At 43.8% G+C, this 22,973-nt stretch overlaps 1 protein-coding gene across 7 annotated transcripts in view; it reads right to left on the reverse strand.

Annotated features, from left to right (window-relative positions):
• Window positions 1-7,418: 7,418 nt before the first annotated feature.
• MYPN (myopalladin) overlaps window positions 7,419-22,973 on the reverse strand; it is a 124,932-nt gene continuing 109,377 nt past the window's right edge. For all 7 annotated transcript variants that reach the window (XM_065521037.2, XM_074001987.1, XM_074001986.1 and 4 more), the window contains 5 exons: window positions 21,752-21,878; window positions 19,647-19,854; window positions 17,194-17,359; window positions 12,509-12,642; window positions 7,419-9,150 (listed from right to left, as the gene is read on the reverse strand). In XM_065521037.2, coding sequence (XP_065377109.1) covers window positions 8,981-9,150; window positions 12,509-12,642; window positions 17,194-17,359; window positions 19,647-19,854; window positions 21,752-21,878 — 805 coding nt within the window. In that variant the 3' untranslated portion in view covers window positions 7,419-8,980. The remainder of the gene's footprint in view (window positions 9,151-12,508; window positions 12,643-17,193; window positions 17,360-19,646; window positions 19,855-21,751; window positions 21,879-22,973) is intronic.

Genomic DNA, 22,973 nt, shown 5'->3' on the forward strand with positions numbered 1-22,973 from the left:
ATTGTGGAGCAGGAAGGACCCTGGCAGGCCTTGGGGAAGGGATGAGATGGGACAAGTTAGAGCAGTGAGATTATAGAACATGGGGCACAGGGCACCTGGGAGATAAACACAGAATGAAGGCTAGATGCAGAAAGGATCATAGACACTCTAGCTTTGACACATCACAGGCACCAAAAAAGAGGAGGAAATAGTCTTTCTTCTCTTATTCACTGCTTTGTCTGGTTCCCTGTTCTGGGGACCATAACCCAATCTAGTGTAATAGGTACAGGTATGCCTTGGAGATACTGAGAGCTCTGCTCCAGACAATAAAGCAAGTCACATAACTTTATTGCTTTCCCAGTGCATATAAGAGTTACGTTTATACTGTAGTCTATTAAGTGCGCAATAGCACTGTGTCTAAAAAACAATGTACATACCCTAATTAAAGAATACTTTGACAGGGCACGGTGGCTCATACCTGTAATCCCAGCACTCTGAGAGGCCCAAGCGGGAGGATCGCTTGAGCCCAGGAGTTTGAGACCAGCTTGGGCAACACAGTGAGACCCTGGATCTACAAAAACTTAAAAAATTTAGCTAGGTACTGTGGTGAGAGCCTGTAGTCCCAGCTACTTGAGAGGCTGAGGTGGGAGGATGGCTTGAGCCTGGGAGGCAGAGGTTGCAGTGAGCAGAGATGACACCACAGCACTCCGACCTGGGTGACAGAGCCAGACTCTGTCTCAACAACAATAGCAACAACAACAATGAACCAACCAAAAAAACTTAACTGCTAAAAAAAAATGCTAACAATAATCTGAGTCTTCACAGACTCATAATCTTTTTGCTGTCAGAGGGTCTTGTCTTGACGTTGACGACTGCTGACTGATCAGGGTGGTGGTTGCTGAATGTTACAGTGGCTGTGCCAATTTCCTCAAATAACAGTGAAGTTTGCTGCATTGGTCGACTTTTCCTTTCATAAATGATTTCTCTGCAGCATGCAATGCTGTTTAATAGTACTTCACCCACAGTACAACTTCTTTCAAAATTAGAACCAATCCTCTCAAATCCTGCTGCTCCTTTATCAACAAAGTTTATGTTATACTCTAAATTGTTTGTTGTTATTTCAACAATGTTCATAGCATCTCCACCAGCAGTAGTTTTCATTTCAAGAAACCACTTTCTTTGCTCAGCCATAAGAAGCAACTTCTGATCTGTTCAAGTTTGATCATGAGATAGCAGCAATTCAGCCCCATCTTCAGGCTCCACTTCTAATTCTAGTTCTCTTGCTATTTCTGTCCATCTGCAGTGACATGTTCCATTCAAGTCTTGAACCTCTTGGTCATCCATGAGGGTTGGAATCAAATTCTTCCAAACTCCTGTTCATGTTGATATTTTGACCTCCCATGAATCATGAATGTTCTTAACGGCATCTAGAATGGTAAATTCTTTCCAGAAGCTTTTCAATGTACTTTGCCCAGATCCGTCTGAGGAATCACTGTCTATGGCAACTATAGCCTTAAGAAATGTGTTTCTTAAATAATAAAACTTGGGAGTCAAAATGACTCCTTGATCCATGGGCTGGATCAAGAATGGATGTTGTATTAGCAGGTGTGAAAGCAACATTAATCTTCTTGTACGTGTCCATCAGAGCTCTTGGGTGACCAGGTGCATTGTCAATGAGCAGTAATATTTTCAAAGGAAACTTTTTTTCTCAGTCTCAACAGTGGCCTTACAATATTCAGTCAATCACACTGTAAACGGATGTGCTGTCAACCAGGCTTTGCTGTTCCATTTATAGAACACAGGCAAAGTAGATTTAGCACAATTCTTAAGGGCCCTAGGATTTTCAGAATAGTAAATAAGCATTGGTTTCAACCTAAAGTCACCAGCAGCATTAGCCCCTAATGAGAGAGTCGGCCTGTCCTTCGAAGCTTGGAAGCCAGGCACTGACTTCTCCTCTCTAACTAGGAAAGTCGCAGACGGCATCTTCTTTCAATACAAGGCTGTTTCATCTACGTTGAATATCTGTTGTTTAGTGTAGCCACCTTCATCAATGATCTTAGCTAGATCTTCTGGATAACTTGCTGCAGCTTCTACATCAGCACTAGCTGCTTTGCCTTGCGCTTTAAGGTTATGGAGACGGCATCTTTCCTTAAACCTCATGAACCCACCTCTGCTAGCTTTCAGCTTTTCTTATTTTATTTTATGTTATTTTATTTTTTTGAGACGGAGTCTTGCTCTGTCGCTCAGGCTGGAGTGCAGTGGCACGATCTCAGCTCACTGCAAGCTCCGCCTCCCGGATTCACACCATTCTCCTGCCTCAGCCTCCCAAGTAGCTGGGACTATAGGCGCCTGCCTCCACGCCTGGCTAATTTTTTGTATTTTTAGTGGAGACGGGGTTTCACCATGTTAGCCAGGGTATTCTTGATCTCCTGACTTCGTGATCTACCCACCTTGGCCTCCCAAAGTGCTAGGATTACAGGCGTGAGCCTCACGCCTGGCCTTACTTCCAACTTTTCTTCTGCAGCTTTCTCACCTCGCTCAGCCTTCACAGAATTGAAGAGAATTAGGACTTTGCTCTGACTAGGCTTTGGCTTATGCGAATGTTGTGACTGCTTTGATCTTCTATCCAGACCACTCAAATTTTCTCCATATCAGCAATAAGGCTGTTTTGCTTTCTTATCATTTTTGTGTTCACTGGAGTAGCATTTACTTCCTTCAAGAACTTTTCCGTTGCATTCACAACTTGGTTAACAGGTACAAGAGGTCTAGCTTGTGGCCTAGCTCAGCTTTTGACGTGTCTTCCTCTCAAAGCTCAATCATTTCTAGCTTTTGATTTAAAGTGAGAGACGTACTACTCTTTCTTTCACTTGAACAGTTAGAGGCCAATGTAGGGTTATTAATTGTCCTAATTTCAATATTGCTGAGTCTCAGGGACTAGGGAGGCCCAAGGAGAGGGAGAGAGATGTGGGAACAGCCAGTTGGTAGAGCTGTCAGAACACACAGAACATGTAGCGATTGAATTTGCTGCCTTCTGTGGGTGCAGTTCTTGGTGCCCCAAAGCAATTATAATAGCAACATCGAAGATCCCTGAACACAGATCACCATAACTACATCATAATGTTGAAATTTTGAATTGTTGCCAGAATTACCAAAATGTGACACAGAAACAGGCAGTGAGAGCACATGTTCTCGCAGGGTTGCTACCGACGTTCAATTTGTAAAAACTGCAGTATCTGCGAAGCACAGTGAAGTGAGATGCAGTAAAAGGAGGTATTTCTGTGCTATAATCAGTCATGAATTAGACGGGGTTCTCTGGATTCACTTGGGAATCTAGCGTTGGGTGATATGTGTATAAGGAAATATAGTCTCAGTTTTAAACAACCACTTTACAAATGAGTATGTGGAGCACAACCCGTTTATCATTTGAGGATTATGCAGGTGAGACCGTCCTTACCAAAGTCATCTTTTGACTCCTCTGGGAATGATTCTTCCGGATACGTGTCCTTCAGGGCCCTAAGTCTACTTGCTGCTTGTCTATTGACCATGTTTTCTTATTGAATGCCTACAAAAGTTAAGTGATGAATAAAAAGAGAAGGATGCATTTAAACCAGTTCTGCTATTTGGAAATTCTGAGTAAATCCTTAGTTTGGTGAAGAGTGATATATCTCAAAAAGGCAGTTTTGGTTTAAATGGTGCATTTTCTTTCTCCATTTTTCCCTTTGATCCCCAATGCCATGACTAGTTAAGTTATGAAAAGCCCTTCAGTTGCTTGAAGAGAAGGGTGCTCATGGGATCTGCATAGATTTTTGAAATAAATGGCGAGGCAAATTGCATCAACTTTCCTTCTTTCCTTGGTCCATTTTTTGCAGGTTTCTGTGCTTCCTTTGGGGGTTTCATGAATGCTGCATGTCTAACGAATGTAGCACAAAATAGTAGGGTCTAATAAAGCCAATGTTGTAAAAGCCAGTGTGTGTGCTTATTCCTATTTTCCGGGCACATATTGCACGTGTAACCAGGGCAGTACCTTCCTCATGGATTCCAGCACTACAGTTTTGTGCCATCTGCATCCCCTCAGACTTTTACAGGTAAGTTCTATGATCAAATCATGGTAATGAAATGATTCTTCTCAACCTTGGTTGCTCATCGGAATCACCTGGGAAGCTTTAAAAACTACTGATGCCTGTGTCACAACCCCAGGGCTATTGATTCAGTTGATTTGAGAAATGGCCTGGGTGTTGAGATTTTTTAAAAATCTCCCCAGGAGATTTTAATGTGCAGGAAAGGTTAACATTCATTGCTTAGACTGAATACACTTTATATAGAAATAAACTTACTTATATATGATTTAAAATTCCATTTAGGTCGATAAATATTTATTGAGTGACTACTCTATATAAGGCATGAAGACAAACACCTGACACAGTCCGTACCAACAAGTAGCCAAAACCTAATGCAAACAAGAGTGGGCTAGTGCAAGAGGGAGGGCAGGCAGGTACACAGAGGCTGTGTTCTGTACAAAACACTGTAGAGGCCAGGTGCAGTGGCTCATACCTGTAGTCCCAGCACTTTGGGAGACTAAGGCTGGTGGATTGCTTGAGGTCAGGAGTTCGAGACCGGCTTGGCTAACATGGTGAAACCCCGTCTCTACTAAAATTACAAAAATTAGCCAGGCATGGTGGGGGGTGCCTGCAATCCCAGCTATCTCGGGAGGCTGAGGCATGAGAATTGCTTGAACCCTAGGAGGCAGAGGTTGCAATGAGTGAGATCACACCCCTGCACCCCAGCCTGGGCGACAGAGTGAGACTCTGTCTCAAAAACAAACAAACAAAAAAACACTGTAGAAAGTAATCTTTTCTTCCTCCAGACTCAAGGAATTTTGTATAAGTCTTCAAAGAAAGTAGAATTCTATTTGGTTGGAGATGTATTTGGTTCTATTTTAGGAGATCCTAAAATATATCAGAGGTAATGGCATTTGAGATGGACTTGAAGGAACTGATAAGGCTTCCGTAGGTGGAGACTGAGGAGAACCTTCCAGGCAGAAGCAGAAGAAAGGCATATGGCTGGAAAGCGGGGTCTTGTGTGTGGTTTGCTGCTGTGTTGGGTACGTTTTCTGAGTAATGGATGAAAAGCTTTGGGATCATATTAGGGTAGCACAGGGCAGGTCAGCTGGTACCTGAGTTGGCTCCAGGTAGCCATTAGGGGTTTGAACACTTGAAATAATATTAATATAACTGGAGCAGTTACTGAGTAGGGAGAAACAGCAGGACTAGAGGCAGGAAGACCAGAAGGAGTACGTTATGGCTGAAGTCAGAAGTATTGAGGTCAAGTGGCCGGACCTGGTGGCTCATGCCTGTAATCCCAGCACTTTGGGAGGCCAAGGCAGGCATATCACTTGAGGTCAGGAGTTCAAGACCAGCTTGGCCAATATGGTGAAACCCCGTCTCTACTAAAAATACAAAAATTAGTTGTGTGTGATGGCTCACGTCTGTATTCCCAGCTACTCGGGAGGTTGAGGCAGGAGAATTGCTTGAACCCGGGAGGCAGAGGTTGCAGTGAGCCAAGACTGTACCACTGCACTCCAGGCTGGGTGACAGAGCAAGACTCCATCTCAAAAACAAACAAACAAACAAACAAACAAAAAACAAGACTATTACTGAGTGCAAGTGAAGGAAGTAATGGAAGTCTGAACTGGAGCACTGCAGGGGAAAGGAAGAAACTCCTGACTATAAGAAGAATGATAGAAGTAGAATTAGCAGGACTTGTCCATTGATAGGGTAGAGGAAGCAAAAACTGACTTGGATATTTCTTATTAGGATTATGAAGAACGTTGATGGTGCCATTAACAGAAATCATTAAACTGATTAAGGAATGATTTATAAAGGGAAGATGAATCTGATTTTGGATATGTTGAAAACAAACATCCAATGGAACTAAAATTTTTATTCAAATATTCCTCATTGCAATTGAATTCTAATTGGATTCTTTTTTTAAAGTTAATATTTTGTAGAGATAGAGTCTTGCTATTTGCTTAGGCTGGCCTCGAACTCTTGGGCTCAAGCGATCCTCCTGCCTGGGCCTCCCAAAGTGCCGGAATTACAGGCATGAGTCATCGTGCTGGGTTGAATTCTAGTGGAATTCTTAAAGCAGGGCCCTGATTTGTTTGACACAGTGATTCTCAACAAAGGAGTATTCTGCCTTTTAGGGAACATATGGCCATGTCTGGAGACATTTTGGGCTGCCACAACTTGGGGAAGAACAACTAGTGGGTAGAGGCCAGGGATGCTGCTAAACATTCCACAATGCACAGGACAGTCCGCCATAACAAAGAATTATCCAGTCCAAAGTGTCAGTACCCTTGAGGTTGGGAAACCCTGCTTTAATATAATCTAATAGCTCAAATTTCAGGAATTGTTAGGCCTGTTAATATTTGGGAGTGAGACAGTGTCATCTAGTGGCCAAATGTAATATTTACCCTAGTTCTCTGTTGAACACTAAAGGCAAGAGAAAAAATTCAGAAAGCTAAGACACAGAGATGAAACATCCTTTCATGGGAGAACTATCTAGGGTTTACAGAAGTAGGTGTGATGGGGAGGTCTTGTGTACAATCTAGAAGCAGTCCTGGAGTTAGAAAGTGCTCTTTAAGCTGGACACGGTGGCTTACGCTTGTAATCCCAGCACTTTGGGAGGCTGAGGTGGGTGGATCACTTGAGGTCAGGAGTTCGAGACCAGCCTGGCCAACACAGCGAAACCCCGTCTCTACAAAAAATACAAAAATTAGCCGGGCGTGGTGTTGCGTGCCTGTAATCCCAGCTACTTGGGAGGCTGAGGCAGGAGAATCGCTGGAACCTGGGAGGCGGAGGTTGCAGTAAGCCAAGATCGTGGCATTGCACTGAAGCCTGGGTGACAGCAAGACTCCATTAAAAAAAAGAAAGAAAGAAAGAAAGAAAGAAAGAAAAAGAAAGAAAGAAAGAAAGAAAGAAAGAAAGAAAGAAAGAAAGAAAGAAAAAAGTACTCTTTGCTTATAAGAGATCTCATAATAGAAGTCAATATGGAAACAATATTTTACTGGATTCCATATGAAATGCATTCTATTCCATTACGGGTGCCTATATTGCATTACTGTTACTGAATACATTAAAAAACAGAATCTAATAATCCTGCTGAATAATTGAAATAGTTATTGCTTGGGGATGTAACCTATGGCATTTTGTTTTATTAAGAAATAAAGATTGAAAAGACTTTTAAAGTTATGAAAAAATAGAATGAAGAGCACTAGAAACTTCCACTTTGCTTCAAGAGACAGCATTCTGCATGCCTCAAATATTACCTTCTCTAGTAGGTTGTGAGCTCTCTGAGGGCAGGGACTGTGACTTATTCATATCTTTATATCTGCCTCAGTATCTAGCACAGCATCTCATACAGAGTAGACATACAAATGATTTCTCGAGTGAATGAATTTATTTTTATGCTGGAAATCCTTGCCTTGAAGTGAAGAAAGTTTCAAGCCTTTCTAAGCAGTTACTATCTGTTCACACAAATACAATGCCAGCTGGGGGTGCTTGGCACAGACAGCATCAGAGATTCGAGCACAGGGAATTGGTAACAGACACCTGCAATTCATTTCCCTGGACAGCCTAGAGCAAACTGTGCTATCATGAGCGTTCCCAGGGCAGTGTTTGGACTGGTGTGTGGGTGGTATATTCCTACAGAATATAAGATTAGGCTATCTTATAATAGACATAATAATAGAAGATTCATTCATCCAGCAAATATTTATTGAATGTCTACTTTGTGCTAGGTACTCTTCTAGGCACTAGGGATATCACAGTGAACTTAAGTCTAAAAATTCCTTAAGAGGCAGGGTTTGAATTGGTGATTAGAATAAAGATGCATATTCCCCTTTCCCCCAACTTTTCCACTTAGCAGAATATTTTCTACATAGAAAACGCAATTTGACTAATGATCTCAAAGCATTTCAAAGCGATTAAAGACCTCTCCTTCCAAAACCACTGCTCTGCTGGGGCAAGTGACAAAAACAACACTCTCCCATCATTTCCTCTCCTTGTTTGTATCTCTTCCTTCCTCCTGCACTTTCAGACTTTTGGGGAGAGGGGTAGGAGCGCGTGAGGTGTATTTTGTGGGTCAATGATGACTCTTGCACATTTTGTAAGTGGCGGTTGAAGCTAGTAGTTTTTAAAGTGACCCCGCAGAGGATTTCTTTCTGATTGGCTTATTAACAATCCTTTAGTTCTAGTGTCTAGGGATATGCAAAGTCAGAAAAAACCAGTCACCACCCAAAAGAAAATGGTGCAGACAAGCTGGTAAGGCCATGTTTTGGCCACAAAATAAGTGCACTGTGCAATATCAACTGTTTCAGTGAGTTTTTGGACTTTCAAGCACATTTTGACACCTTATTATGTGGCTCAGTACACCCAGGATATGCAAATCAAAAGTGTCTGTCTGCATACGTGAGTTGTATGGCATGACCTCCTAATGCTAAGTGGAAGCTGATTTAGTGAATTCACCAAAACTACTGCTATACATGTAATCGATGAAAGGCGATGGTGACCTCCCCACCTTTCTCCTTGGCATTGTTTGGTGAGTTAGTTATATCCTAAGGTCACTACTGCCTAACTCCTCTCAGCCCAGGCATATTGCTCCTAATTGCTCCTAGTACAACCTAAACATCCCTAACACAACAGGGGGCAGGGGAACATGCTAGTTTTTTCCCAAAGCAGTGGATGGCAACTGTGTGACATCTTTGGTTCATCTGTATTATCTTCTCACATCTCTGTTGGAATCTTTAGAAGGCACGGCCCTAGCTTTCTCCCCCAGCTGAGACTGCAAGAATCCCTAGCTGACTTGTTCAAAGCACTCCTTGCCACAGGTCCAGCAGCGTGGGAACTTACTCAACTTCGGTTGTTTGGAAACCACCAAGTCTGGCTTGTTCTCATTCCCCCTCCACAGTCCGCTCTGTTACACAGCAGGCACCCAGACATTCTTAAAGTTCATCACTCTCCACCACACTCCGAGAAGAGCATGAATACACAATCGTGCTTTCCATGGAGGAAAAGGCAGAAAATATGTCAAGTCCTTTACTGGTGAGAGATCCGTAGCGACTGCCGCTGGGCCGGACAGACATGGGCGGTGGGATCTGATGGTGCCACTGAGCTGGAAAATGGACCAAATAATGTGTTATGATCAAAGGAATGCAGTCCAGCAGGCACACTGCAGAGGCGCATTCGGTCCTCACCCTGATGCTCCCTGCAGATTCTTGGTAAAGCTTGTAACTATATCTGGGTCTGAATTGCCTCATCTGTAGAAGAGAACAATAAAGCCTTCCCTGCCAGGAATAAGGAAACTGTGCTGGCAATGTCTTAAGCCCCTAATTCCAAAATCTGTGATTCTAATTCAGTAAGATACTAGAATCCTACAAGTGAGAGATTAGAATTCCTCTAAGATGGGGCCGGGCACAGTGGCTCATGCCTGTAATCCCAGCACTTTGGGAGGCTGAGGCGGGCACATCACTTGAGCTCAGGAGTTCAAGACCAGGCTGGCCAACATGGTGAAACCCAGTTTCTACTAAATACAAAAATGAGCTGGACATGGTGGTGTACACCTCTAATCCCAGCTACTCAGGAAGCTGAGGCATGAGAATCACTTGAACCCAGGAGGTGGCGGTTGCAGTGAGCCAAGATCACGCCAAGGCATGCCACTTCACCTAAGTGACAGAGCGAGACTCCATCTCAAAAAAAAAAAAAAGAATTCTATAAGATGGAAGAGTGAGTGACTAGGGCGATTTCTCAAGCTTATCCCCTTCCACCAGCCTACCATGAAGGCCTGTTAGGGGCAGTGTACAGAAGGTTGTAGGCTCTCAAAGAGGGTACCTCAAAAGATAGAGATAAGAAAGCTGCAGAAATGAAAGCCAAACAATGGGTTTGACCTGAGCAGTGCCTACCTCACACCCTAATCACCCTCATCAGCCATTACTTATCTACCCATCTCCCCAATCAGGTTCTATTGTTACAGCAAGAAGACTGAAAAGTAATTTAGGTACAATCAACCATGGTTCAGGGACAAAAGACAATTTATTAGAGTTTCTATGTTCACCAAGTGCTGCTGTTTTTAGCAGACACGACTTTAAGGTTTGAACATGGCCTGAGTGAGATACCCATCCAAACTTCATAGTCTCTGCCGTGGTTCCTGATTCAGAAATTACCAGGCAATCTTCTGACTAGGTTTCTGGGTACTTTGATGTGGAGAAGCGTGTTCCCTAGGTGGGGAACTCTCATGCTGTGGGTCCTGGAAAGCTGTGCCCCTTTCTAGCATTCCGATTTAGAAATTGGTCCTTTGTTGATTTCATCATCTTGATTCAGTTTTTCAGTCTACATACCTCTGAGTGAATTCGGAAAAATAAAAATCTGGGGGACCAAACTTAGAGCAGTTTCACTAAAGAGCAGACACTCAGTAAGGCCTGCTCTTGCACAGTCTCTCCTCCCAGCCCCTCCATCTCTTAGCCCTTCCCTGCTCTCTCTGACATCGTAACTGGACTACTGCAGTTCCTAGGATTAGGAAGTGAGACAGGAGAGAGGGGAGCCCTACGTGTCCCCATTCCTCAGAAAGGCAGGAAGTGTGGTGGCGGGGAAGGGAACTGATTCCAGCCCGAGTCCTCCACGCCTTCTCCATCCTAGGTCCCAGCTGAGGAAACAGCACTGCCTATCGTTGGTGCTATGGAAGCAGGACAGGAACGAAAGGGAGAGGAGAGCCAGGACAAAGTGACCTGGAAACTCAGCCACTGGAGGGCAGGATTGGCGCAGGAGTCATCTGTTTCAGGGCTTATTGGTAGGGAGTTTCTCAGTTGGAGACCTACTGCCTTCTGACTTGGTGAAGACTGGGAAATGGCTAAGGACTTAGCCTTGATTAAGGAACCTATCACTATTGGCCTCTTTCTCCCCCGATTTTTCCAGGGAAAAGCACATTAGTGTCTGCTTCCTTCACAGTTTAATTTCTTCTCAAGTCCTAGGATAAGGGAAAATAACCAGAAAATTACATATTTTCTCCAAAAACTAGACCTAGGGAAAATGGCAGGCTGAAGCCCCTCCCGCATGGTACTACACAAACGGAATACCTGCTGTGTACCCATAAATAACAGAGACGTCTGTCAGGCAACAGACACAGCTACTCTTATTTATTATGTTGGTTAATCAGGTTAAGCCAGTTTTGAATGTGAGACTTTCTAATCAATTATGTTCTTTAAAAAAAGGACTAAAAAAAAAAAGAAACACTCTTTTGGGTTAAGAAATATGTTTCCAAAAATACCAGTTAATGTCAAAAAGTGTAGGATTGACTACACAAATACATAAATAAAAATTAATTTCTTGGATCCTTTTGAAAATTGGAAATGTGGTTCAAAGAAACAATGCAAAGGCCTAGATTTGCTTCCTAGCTGTAGTCACTAACCTCTCTGAGCCTTCCACTAAATATATAACACAGCCAATTCAAGTGTGGGGGAGCTTCCCAGAAGACATGCTCCAGCTCAGTCTAAAAGGTTGAGTGGAAACTCACAGGGAGGGTGGGGCGGGCTGTTCCAGGTGGTGGGACAGCTTGTACAATGTTGTTACTCTCATGTGATCTTCAGCCTTAGATGAAGGTAACTACAATTATAATAATCTCATGGGTCTGGGAGATTTAAGGGTATCACTTTGGATCCCGCCTTTGGAAGAGAGAGGGGATCCTATGTGTCATTCTACAAATGTCACTTGATATTATCATTATTAGGACAGCTCTCTATTATTAGAGACGTCTGATTGGGGGATTGGAGCAATACACATTTGTTAAATGAATAAATGAAAGGAGTGTCAAAAATTCTGCCGGGGGATCACAGGTAGTTGGAAGTTCCAGTGGGTAGCCCGCAGCAGCAAGGAGATGGCAAGAAAACACTGGATGTTCAGAAGCACAAGCACTTGGAAACTCTGGACTAGCTGTAATTCCTGATATTAGAGGCCCTCTTTTGGAAGAAGGTTAAGCTCATAGTAAAATGTAAAAGTAATGCCCTGAGGTAACCAGGATGAGATGACTTTTAAAATCTATCTCTTAAGCACTAAAATATAGTATAGCCTACCCAATTCATTTATGGAAGCATACTCCATCTATCTTTATTTTATTTATTTAATTAGAAGCAGAGTCTTGCTCTGTTACCCAGGCTGGAGTGCAGTGGTACAATCTCAGGTCACTGCAACCTCTGCCTCCTGGGTTCAAGCGATTCTCCTGCCTCAGCTACCTGAGTAGCTGGGATTACAGGCATGTGCCACCATGCCTGGCTAATTTTTGTATTTTTAGTGGAGGTGGGGTTTCACCATGTTGACCAGGCTGGTCTTGAACTCCTGACCTCGGGTGATCTGCCTGCCTTGGCCTCCCGAAGTGCTGAGATTACAGGCGTGAGCCACCTTGCCCGGCCCACTTATCTTTAAAGAAAGATTTGTAAGCTATCAGTTGCATACAGATGTTCAACTGACAGCATTACACTTACCGTATATATCCAGCCTGGCAGTGCACGACACGATGCCGGCTTCGTTCTTGGCTGACAACGTGTACCATCCAGCATCTGATTTCTTGGCTGGCTGAATGAGAAGGCAGGCATACCCTGTCGTGTCCTGGTGCATACTGGAGAAAAAGAGAATATACCTATATTTTATTTGGGAGCGGAAGTGCCTTTGTCAAATTTAGGGTTCCAGGAAGAAGGGGGAACTCAGCTTAAGGCAAACATCAAGACAAATTTGAAGGTGGAAGACGTCACAGAAGAGCAGCAGTGAGCTTAATCATACTAGGAGGAGGGGGCAGCTGGGGCTGAGACCTGCTCTTGCCCTCCCCACTGCTGCAAGTCCACTGAAGTTGCACTCCCCACCAGCAGAACCCCCACTTTTCACAACCAAAGTACAGAAAGATCTCTTTTCCAAACAAGGTTGGACATTGCATCAATTACTTTGTTAGGACGCTCTGGGAAAGCAGGACAAAACAGAGCCAGGGGGTGGATGGACTGGCAGCGTAGACAGCATTTCCTAATGTAACCAGCCGGGCTCACGCAGCATCCAGCTTCATGAGGTTTAGGAGGAAACCAGCCTGCTGTTTCCTTCTGTTTTTCTCCACATCAATAGTTTTTCACCTTGATTGCATGTTGGAATCCCAGGCCACATGCTAGGTAATCCTATCAGAATCAAAGGCTGGGATCCAAGCATTAGGATTTTTGGAAACACCCCAGAGATTCCAATAGGCAGCCATGGATCAAAAAACATCGGGCCACATGTTCCCTACACCCCTTGTTGGCCTGGCCCTCTTATCACTCATAGTTCCAAGCTCTCCTATGGGGCTGCCACAGCTCATTTGCACAGTAGGGGAAATAGCAACAGCTTCCTGAGCTCAAAGGATGAATAAGTGTTTGCCTTTCATTGAAAGTTATTATGTCTAAGAATTTATAAAGTAATAAGAATAAACAAGAATAAATCAATTAATAACAAGTACAACAAGAATAAAGTAATGAAATATCCACCACGATTTCACTAGATTAACACATTGGCTACCTTCACCTTCTGATTAGTTAATTAATTAATCCATTTATTCTTTGATATATTTCTTTAGTAAACACTTACTGGATACTATGTTGGGGAAAATGCTGGGTGCTGTTGCCTTCGGTGGTGAGGGTGTAAAGATGAACAGGACAAAAATTTCTTCTCTTTTTTTTGAGACAGAGTCTTGCTCTGTTGCCCAGGCTGGAATGCAGTGGTATAATCTTGGCTCACTGCACCCTCCACCTCCCGGGTTCAAGAGACTCTTATGCCTCAACTTTCCAAGTAGCTGGGATTACAGATGCCCACCACCATGCCTGCCTAATTTTTTGTTGTTTTTAGTAGAAATGGAGTTTCACCCTGTTAGCCAGGCTGGTCTCGAACTCCTGACCTCAGGTGGTCCACCCGCCTTGGCCTCCCAAAGTGCTGGGATTATGGGTGTGAGCCACCACACCTAGCCAAAGAAATTCCTTCTCTAGAAGGATCCCTAAGTTTAATGGAAAATAAATAAATAAAAGATAAATAAGTAGAAATAAAGATAAATAGAATGCAAATGCTAGAGTAATGCTGTGGGAAAGATGCCTGGGGAAGACAGAGGGGAAAAGGTTATTCTGGGAAGCCGCAGTCATCAAGGAGGAAGCATGAAGATACTGGATGTTCAGAAGCACAAGCATATGTGAGGTTAGGCTCACAGAAAAATGTAACACTGTATAAAGACCTGAGATGACTAAAATGAGATTACTTTAACAATCTATTTCTCAAGCACTGAAATATAATGCAGCCAATTCAAGGGTGGGAAAACTTCCCAGAAGATGTGCTCCGGCTCAGTCTCAAAGGTCCAGTGGAAACTCACAGGGAGGGTGGGATGTGGCTGTTCCAGGTGGTGGAACAGCCTGCACAAAGGCAGGGGAGGGAGGGAGCCATGTTCCTTACAGCTGGGGTTGGAGGGCACACCGGGTACTGGCAAGTGGGGGGACTGGGAAGAAGGCAGGGGAGAGGGTCACGTGCACCATGGTAAAGGGATGGGACTCTTCCTCTCAGATTATGGGAAACTAATGATGTATTTTAAGCAGGAGCTGATATGATCCGTTTGTATTTTTTATTTATTTATTTATTCTGAGATGGAGTCTCACTCTGTAGCCCAGGCTGGAGTGTAGTGGTGTGATCTCAGCTCAGTGCAACCTCTGCCTCCCAGGTTCAAGTAATTCTCCTGCCTCAGCCTCCCAAGTAGCTGGGATTACAGGCACGTGTCACCACGCCTTGCTAATTTTTGTATTTTTAGCAGAGACAGGGTTTTGCCATGTTAGCCAGGCTGCTCTCCAACTCCTGACCTCAGGTGATCTACCTGCCTTGGCCTCCCAAAGTGCTGGGATTACAGGCGTAAGCCACTGCACCCTGTCAGTTTGCATTCTTAAAAGATCATCTTCACAGTGGTGAGGAGGTGTATTGAATAGGGCTTGAGCCTGGCCGCAGAGAGACACATTAGGATGCTATTGCTGTAGTTTGATGAGGTGAGGCAATAGCAGCGGAAATTCATGCATTTGTTCATAATTCCTTCATCTTACATAATATGCTACTAGGTGAAAGGCATTGGGTGTTGTGATGAGTCAGAACATATGAAAACAAAGGAGACGCGGTCTCTTCCCTCAAGATGCTCACAGTCTAGTTGTGGGAGAGAGAATGAAAGCATCAATACTAACAATTGTGACTATGTGCAAGAGTTGCTGGTAGAAGAACATCAACTCAGTCCTGGACCAAGTAGGGGAGGAAGCAGGGGCGCTGCTCTTCCTTAGACAGATGATGTTTGAGGTGAGCGTTAAGGGATAACAGACATTAGAGAGGTGGGCTGCAGCATGTGGGTAGGGGAGAAGGCGAAGAGAGTTCCCAAAGAAGGAACGTCCTGAGCAGAGGCATATAGGTGAGAGAAGTCAGGGACATGAAAACTGTAAATACTTACAGCACAGTTATAATCATGGTGATATACAGGCAGTTCCTGACTTAGGATGCTTGCATCCCGTATGCTCCTCAATTTATGATGGGGTTACATCCAGATAAGTCCATCGTAAGTTGAGGAGCAACTCTCTCTCTCTCTCTCTCTCTCTCTCTCTCTTTCTCTCTCTCTATGTGTGTGCATGTGTGCATGCGTGCGTTTATTTAGGACCATTCAGACGTTCCTAGGTGTGTGGTTTTCAGAAGCTAATCACTATGACTTTAAAGTATCAAAATATCCTATTCCTTTTTCTTTTGAGACTGAGTTTTGCTTATCCCCAGGTTGGAGTACAATGGCATGATCATGGCTCACTGCAGCCTTCAAATCCTGAGCTCAAGCAATCCTCCCTTCTCAGCCTCCTGAGTAGCTGGGGCTACAGGTGTGTGTCACCATGCCTAGCCAATTAATTGTTTTTTAGAGATGGAGTCTTGCTATGTTGCCCAGGCTGGTCTTGAACTCCTAGTCTCAAGCAATCCTCCTGCCTTGGCCTCCCAAAGTGTTGAGATTACAGGCATGAGCCACTGTGCCCAGCCAGAATGTTGTATGCTTACATTAAAATGACAGGCATCTTTTCACTAAAGGCAGGGGGAAGATGAATGGGCAGTGAATGGGCAGCAGTCTCTGAGTCTTAGGCTTTCCCCACCGCAGCATCTCAGTCACTCCTCCTCCCTCCCCTGCCACTGCCTTCCCCAGGAAGTGGTGACCAAACCGAGCTGGTCCTCAGAGTCCAGGGCTGAGCAATTGCCCAGCCCCAGCAGTCAGCCTCGACTAGGAATGAGCTTTCCAGACACTGATTTTGTTTTTGCCCAATAAAACCATATTTAAAATTGTAGACCCTCAGTTTACTTAGTGTATATAGTTTAATCTAGTTTAACGTGTTGCATTGTTAGATTGGAGCGTTAACCCAAGACTGTTCTCTGTTCTTGCTTAAGTTTTACTGGAGAAAAATACACACTCCCACACCGCCAACACACACAATACACACACATATTTTAGATGACAAAATTCTTTAAACCCAACAGCTACAACATCCTCTGGGGCAATTTCAGTTTACTGTGGAGAAATAATTTTCAGTAGAAAGTTTTGTACGGCTACCTTTACTTACTTGTCCCCTTGTAGGATAAAACCAAAATGGCAAATAAATTGCCATTTCCCTAAGTTGGTTAGGGAAGATTTTTTTTTGAGACAGAGTCTTGCTGTGTCGCCCAGGCTGGAGTGCAGTGGCGTGATCTCAGCTCACTGCGAGCTCCGCCTCCCGGGTTCACGCCATTCTCCCGCCTCAGCCTCCCGAGTAGCTGGGACTACAGGCGCCCACCACCACACTTGGCTAATTTTTTGTATTTTTAGTAGAGACGGGGTTTCACTGTGTTAGCCAGGATGGTCTTGATCTGACCTCGTGATCCACCCACCTCCGCCTCCCAAAGTGCTGGGATTACAGGCGTGAGCCACCGCGCCCGGCCTGGTTAGGGAAGATTAAGCAAGGTACCCAGTTTAAGAAACTGGATCCTTAAGCTTACCTTAAAAACAATCATTTAGTGATGGATGGAAAAGGAGTGTAACTGCCTTGATGTTTTATTTTGTTTTAGTTTTTTTACTTCAAAGAGCTTTTCTGGGTCCTAATATAAATGAAGACATGGGACAAAAAATGTGCAAAGTCTGTACCTGATCCTCTCTCTGGTGAAAGGGATGGTCTCATTGTCTTTCTTCCAGTAGAACACAGGTGGGGGCATGCCTATTACGCGGCACTCCAGTCTCACAGGGTGGCCTTCGGGAACACCGCAGTTCTGTAGTTTCTCCAGGATCACTGGTGCTTTCTTCACCTCTTTGGCTGAGCAAGAGAAGGGTCATTCTTTTTCTGTTTTTTTTTTTTTTTTTTTTTTTTTTTGGAGACTTGCTCTGTCACCCAGGCTGGAGTGCAGTGGTGCAACCTCAGCTCACTGTAACCTCTGCCTGCACCCCTTCCCCACCGGGTTTGGGTGATTCTCCAACCTCAGCCTCCCGAGTAGCTGGGACTACAGGTGTGCACCATCAGGCCTGGCTATTTTTTGTCATTTTAAGAGAGATGGGGTTTCACCATGTTAGCCAGGCTGATCTCGATCTCCTGACCTCAGGTGATCCACCTGCTTTGGCCTCGCAAAGTGCTGGGATTACAGGCATGAGTCACTGCACCTGGTGGAGAAGGGTCATTCTTATTTGAATAGTAAGTACTTTGAGGTTCATGCCTCACACTCACCACAGTTCTGGAATTTAGCACAGCGGGCATGCACCCACCTTACCTCCTGGTCAGAACACTCCTCATGTCTCTTAGTGAGGATCACTGCCTTGATAAAAGCTTCATAAATGGTTTAAAAAACCAAACGAAATGGGGCAACCATCTCTGCACATCCCACGAGAGGCAATACTTGAGGATCTGGGTCATACGCACGGGATGCAAATGCCAGGAATGGTGGAATTAAAGGAATTTCTTTTATACCTCAACAGTAGATTTTGAGAAACCATATATTCTATTTACTGAAACAGATTTTGGGGGGAGGAGTTTTATTTTGTAGAAGTCATAATAGTTTTTCCACAAAAATCTGACACCTACAGAATAATACTATCTCAAACACACACACAAGACTGTGCTTCCCAAGGGGGCTTTTAGAAATTTGGCCAGGACAAATTTAGGTAAAGGTCCCTCGTGTCTTAGGGTTCCAAAGCCAATATTTTTTAGCAAAATAGTGGAATAAAGGTAAAAGCCTGAAATCAATGTATTCTTGCAGAATGAGTTTTTCCCATTTTATTGGTGAGAAGAAATTAAAAGTGAGGAAAGGAAAAAGATATACAGGGGAAACTGCCACTAGCCTAGAGTGAGGATTAGCATGCTGAAGGCACCCTGATTTTCTTCTTCTTTTTTCTTCTTCTTCTTTTTCTTCTTTTTTTTTTTTTTTGAGATGGAGTCTTGCTCTGTTACCCAGGCTGGAGTGCAGTGGTACAGTCTTGGCTGACTGCAACCTCCCCTTCCTGGGTTCAAGTGATTTCTCCCACCTCAGCCTCCCTAGTAGCTGGGATTACAGGTGTGCGCCACCACACTCAGCTAATTTTTGTATTTGTAGTAGAGATGGGGTTTCGCCATGTTGACCAGGCTGGTCTTGAACTCCTAACCTCAGGTGATCCACCTGCCTTGGCCTCCCAAAATGCTGGGATTACAGGCGTGAGCCACTGTGCCCCACACCCTGATTTTCTTAAAAGGTCACACCGAGAGCAGGAGGAAGCCCAGCACCAGAATTCCTGCATTCTGAAATTTACTTCTGGTTGGACTACTGCTCTGCAAGGCTGGCACCTCCCAGATGACAATGTCTTGTTATCCTTATGGATAGGCATTACAGTGTTTTGTTCACATCATCTAAGAATATAAAATTTCATTTGTTTAGATATTGATTCAATATTTCTTGGGCACCTTCCACGTTCCAGGCACTGAGATACGCAGAAGAGAGACAGAGGCACTGGAGATGCGCAAGACGAGCCACAGTCTCTGACCTCAGGAGCTCAGCATCTCTTCAGGGAGGCAAAGAATTAACAGTTACACAGAAGGCCCTACGTACTCTGTGAATCTCTCCTTTTCTGAGTGCTATAGAAACACTTTATGGTTGTTAGGCTGGGAAGGGGTAGTTGTGCCTGGTGGATTCACTGTACCTGGCGGTGACATTTCAGTTAGACCTTACAGAATGAGTAGGAGGTTGCCAGGCAGAAAAGGAGATTCTGGTAGAGGGATCATTGGTGCAAAGGCATGAAAACTTAGACGGGGGACAAAGAGCCTGGTATGTTACAGGAATGATGGACTGCAGGGCACATAACTGGAATTTAGTGACGGCTAATGGATGGATGGATTGATTGATGATTACAATGGCTCTCATTTATTTCATGGGTATTATGCACATGGTATCAGGTTATGATTTTAGATTACTGGCATGGTTTTGAAAGTGATGTGGGAAATACCGTCCCACCACAGTGAAGGGGAAATTGAGATTAGAGTTAGCCGGGCAAAGGATGAAGGAATTCTGGCAGAGGCTCTGCCTATTTGGGCAATGACTTTGGAGGAAGTTTTGTTTAGGGGTCCCAGCAGCAAACCTTACCTACTACAGAGAGCTCCAGGCTAAAAGAATTCTGCCCGGTTTTGTTGGTAGCGATGCACGTATAGGTCCCCGCGTCGCGCTGAGTGAGCGGGTCAATGAGCAGAGAGTGGACTCCGGTCTCCCTGACCAGCATCTTGTGGGAGGCATCTGGTAGCACAGGTTGGCCATTGAGTAGCCACGTCAGCTCTGGGGGCGGTAAACCACTCACCTAATAAACAACAGGACAGCTGAGGCAAATGACTGATGATAGGCACAGTTATTTGATGGCTGAATTCTTTATCCTTGCTTGGCACCAAACAGACAGGGAGAGAAAACATGGAGTGATGAGAAAGCTCTCTGTAGGGGCATCGAGAGAAAAGAAGGGTCTGAATAAACGGCTGCATGAATTTGAACTGTATGGTACTTTGATCACAGTTGAGGTCATGGTTAACCTATGTGATTATACTCTAGATTAGAATAAATAAGAATTAAAAAGCGAAATAGATAGATACAGTAGGCCTGCAGCATCAATTTCAGAGACGATATACTGTTTACATACCTAATAGCCAAGAGAAAAGCCAGATTTTTTTTTCTAAAACCAAAAACCAAAAACAAAAACACAGGATACATGTGCAGAACGTGCAGGTTTGTTACATAGGTATGCATGTGCCACGGTGGTTTGCTGCACCTATTCAACTGTCCTCTAAGTTCCCTCCCCTCACCCCTCCCGCCCCCCCCAACAGGGCACGGTATGCCTCCTCCCTGTGTCCATGTGTTCTCAGTGTTCAACTCCCACTTATGAGTGAGAACATGTGGTGTTTGGTTTGCTGTTCCTGTGTTAGTTTGCTGAGGATAATGAAAAGCCAGATAGTAAACCAGAGTTCTTGAACCTTGCTGTATATTACAATCATGTGGGAGGTGTTTAAAAATCCTAGTGCCCATTTACCATAAATCAGAATCTCTGGGGATGGGACCCAGGCATGGGAATCTTTCAGAGTTTAGGGAGGGGGATGTAACAATCAATCTGAATATTATTTAGGCAGCCACAAAGAGAAGAAGAACCATAGATAGCATAGATAGAAGTGGACCCTTTACGGATGCTTAACCTCAAGCTTTGACTAATTTGCATCTAAGTCTTCCATAGCATTCTGCACCTATGGGGCAGAAAGGGTGATGCAAGCTTCTCTTCATACTGAGAGATATCCACGCTGCTCAACTAAAGCCTGGTCAAAAAATGAGAATGTAGAATAGCTAAAGGTAAAGGAGGTTGATTAGTATGGGAAACCAGCTTTTGTTCTCATACACTACCTTGGGGCCATATTTTCATGTCTGTACATTTTCAAAGGCCACAAGTCCAACAATTCACTGCAAGGATGTGAAAATCACACCATATGCTCTATAGTTTTTATTACTTTCCAGACACCAAATGAAAAGACTTGTATCTAAACCTTCCATGGCATTCTAGAATTCTTAAAAGGCTTAGATGCAAATGTCTGAATTATAGTAGTCCTCCTTTTATCTAAAGTTTCAGTTACCTGAAGTCAACCACAGTCTGACAATATTAAATGAAAAATTTCAGAAATAAAGTTTCTAAGTTTTCAGTTGTGTTTCGTTCTGAGTGGCGTGATGAAATCTCATGCTGTCTTACTCCATCCTATCCAGGGTATGAATCACCCGTTTGTCCACCGTGTTTACACTGTCTATGCTACCTGCCCCTTAGATAGTAGCTGTCTTGGTTATCAAATTTAAAAAATACTATATATAGGGCTCAGTATTACCTAAAGTTTCAGGCATTCACTGTGGGGCTTGAAACGCGTGCTCCTCAGATAAGGGACAACTACTGTGTATCACCTCTTTGGTTGTCTTCTAAAAATGCAATTAACTTGGTATAACACCAATGTAATTTTTATTAATATCTAAAGATTCAAAAATTTCATAAAATAATTTCGTCTGACATTAAATACTCCAAACAAGCTTTATGATAAAAAAAAAAAGTGATCTCTCTCCCTTCCCCATCTCATCTTTCCTGAAAAAAGAAACCCACAAAACAAATACAAACAAAAATGAATGCAAACAAATACAAAACAAGAACAGATCTGGAACCAAGGACGGGTGCCGGAGTCTACCTTACAGTCCAGCCGACAGAGGCGCCCCTCGTGAGCTACCATATCCCCAGGAGCCTGCAGGAAATGTGGTCGGAAAAAGCGTTCCTGTAGGGGCTCTTTGTCTCTTTCTTGCACTCGGGATCTTCCCCTATAAGAACAAGCGTGTTCAGATATTAAACATAGAAATAAATTTAAAAATTTATGATGATAGGCATTTAGGCATGGCTACAGGACCTAGAGAACAGATTTTTTTTTTTTTTTTTTGGAAGGGAGAAAGGGGAGGCTGGAGCATAAACAATAAATAATGGTGTGGAGCTGATGTAAAACACAAAGTGGTAAGTATCTCACACACTGTGGGACTGTCTTGTGAGATCTGCAATCAAATAAACAGGCTTAGCTTCTTTCTGTCATTCTGGGTTAAGTGGGCTCAGCTCACCTTGCTATGAGTTCAACCAGTTGTTCAAAAGTCATCAGAATAAACAAATAGATCAGTATTCAATCCGAACCTCAAACAAGAGCCAAAAGAGAAGTCCTGTTTATTACCCAGAGCAAGGCAGCGGCAATCCCTGTGTCTTTGAGTAATAAAATTTAACCTGGCTATAAATCATGGCAGACCATTAAAGATGAGTATGAACTTAAACTGGATAAGACTGAACAACAGTAACAGCTGTTCTTAAAAAAGAAAAGAGGAGGAGGAAAAGAAGGAAGAGGAGGAGGCAAAGGGAGAGGGGGCCAGGTTTGGTGGCTCAAGCCTGTAATCCTAGCACTTTGAGAGGCTGAAGCAGGTTGATTGCTTGAGGAGTTTGAGACCAGCCTGGGCAACGTGGTGAAACCCCATCTCTACAAAAAATACAAAAATTAGCCGGGCATGGTGGCGCACATCTGTGGTCCCAATTACTTGGAAGGCTGAGGTGGGAGGATAACTTGAGCCCGGGAGGTGGAGGTTGCAGTGAACTGAGATCGCACCACTGCATTCCGGCCTGGATGACAGAGTGAGACCCCATCTCAAACAAAAAGAAAAAAAAGAAGAAGAAGAAGGTATAGTTGCAATGCTGGTGAAATACTGTATCTGAAACATGGGTCACTATTTTTGTTCCTTTGGTAAGTCACATTTAATTCTTCTGTGTCAGCAGCTATGGAATGCTTTGCTAAGACTTTGTGGCACCATAAGATTCAAGTGGAGAGCCAGGCTCTTTCTTCTTAGTGGTTAGTAAAATCAGAGAGGAAGAAAACCAGTTGTTAC

This window comes from Macaca fascicularis, chromosome 9 (genome assembly GCF_037993035.2).
Source record: "Macaca fascicularis isolate 582-1 chromosome 9, T2T-MFA8v1.1".
NCBI classification, from domain to species: domain Eukaryota; kingdom Metazoa; phylum Chordata; class Mammalia; order Primates; family Cercopithecidae; genus Macaca; species Macaca fascicularis.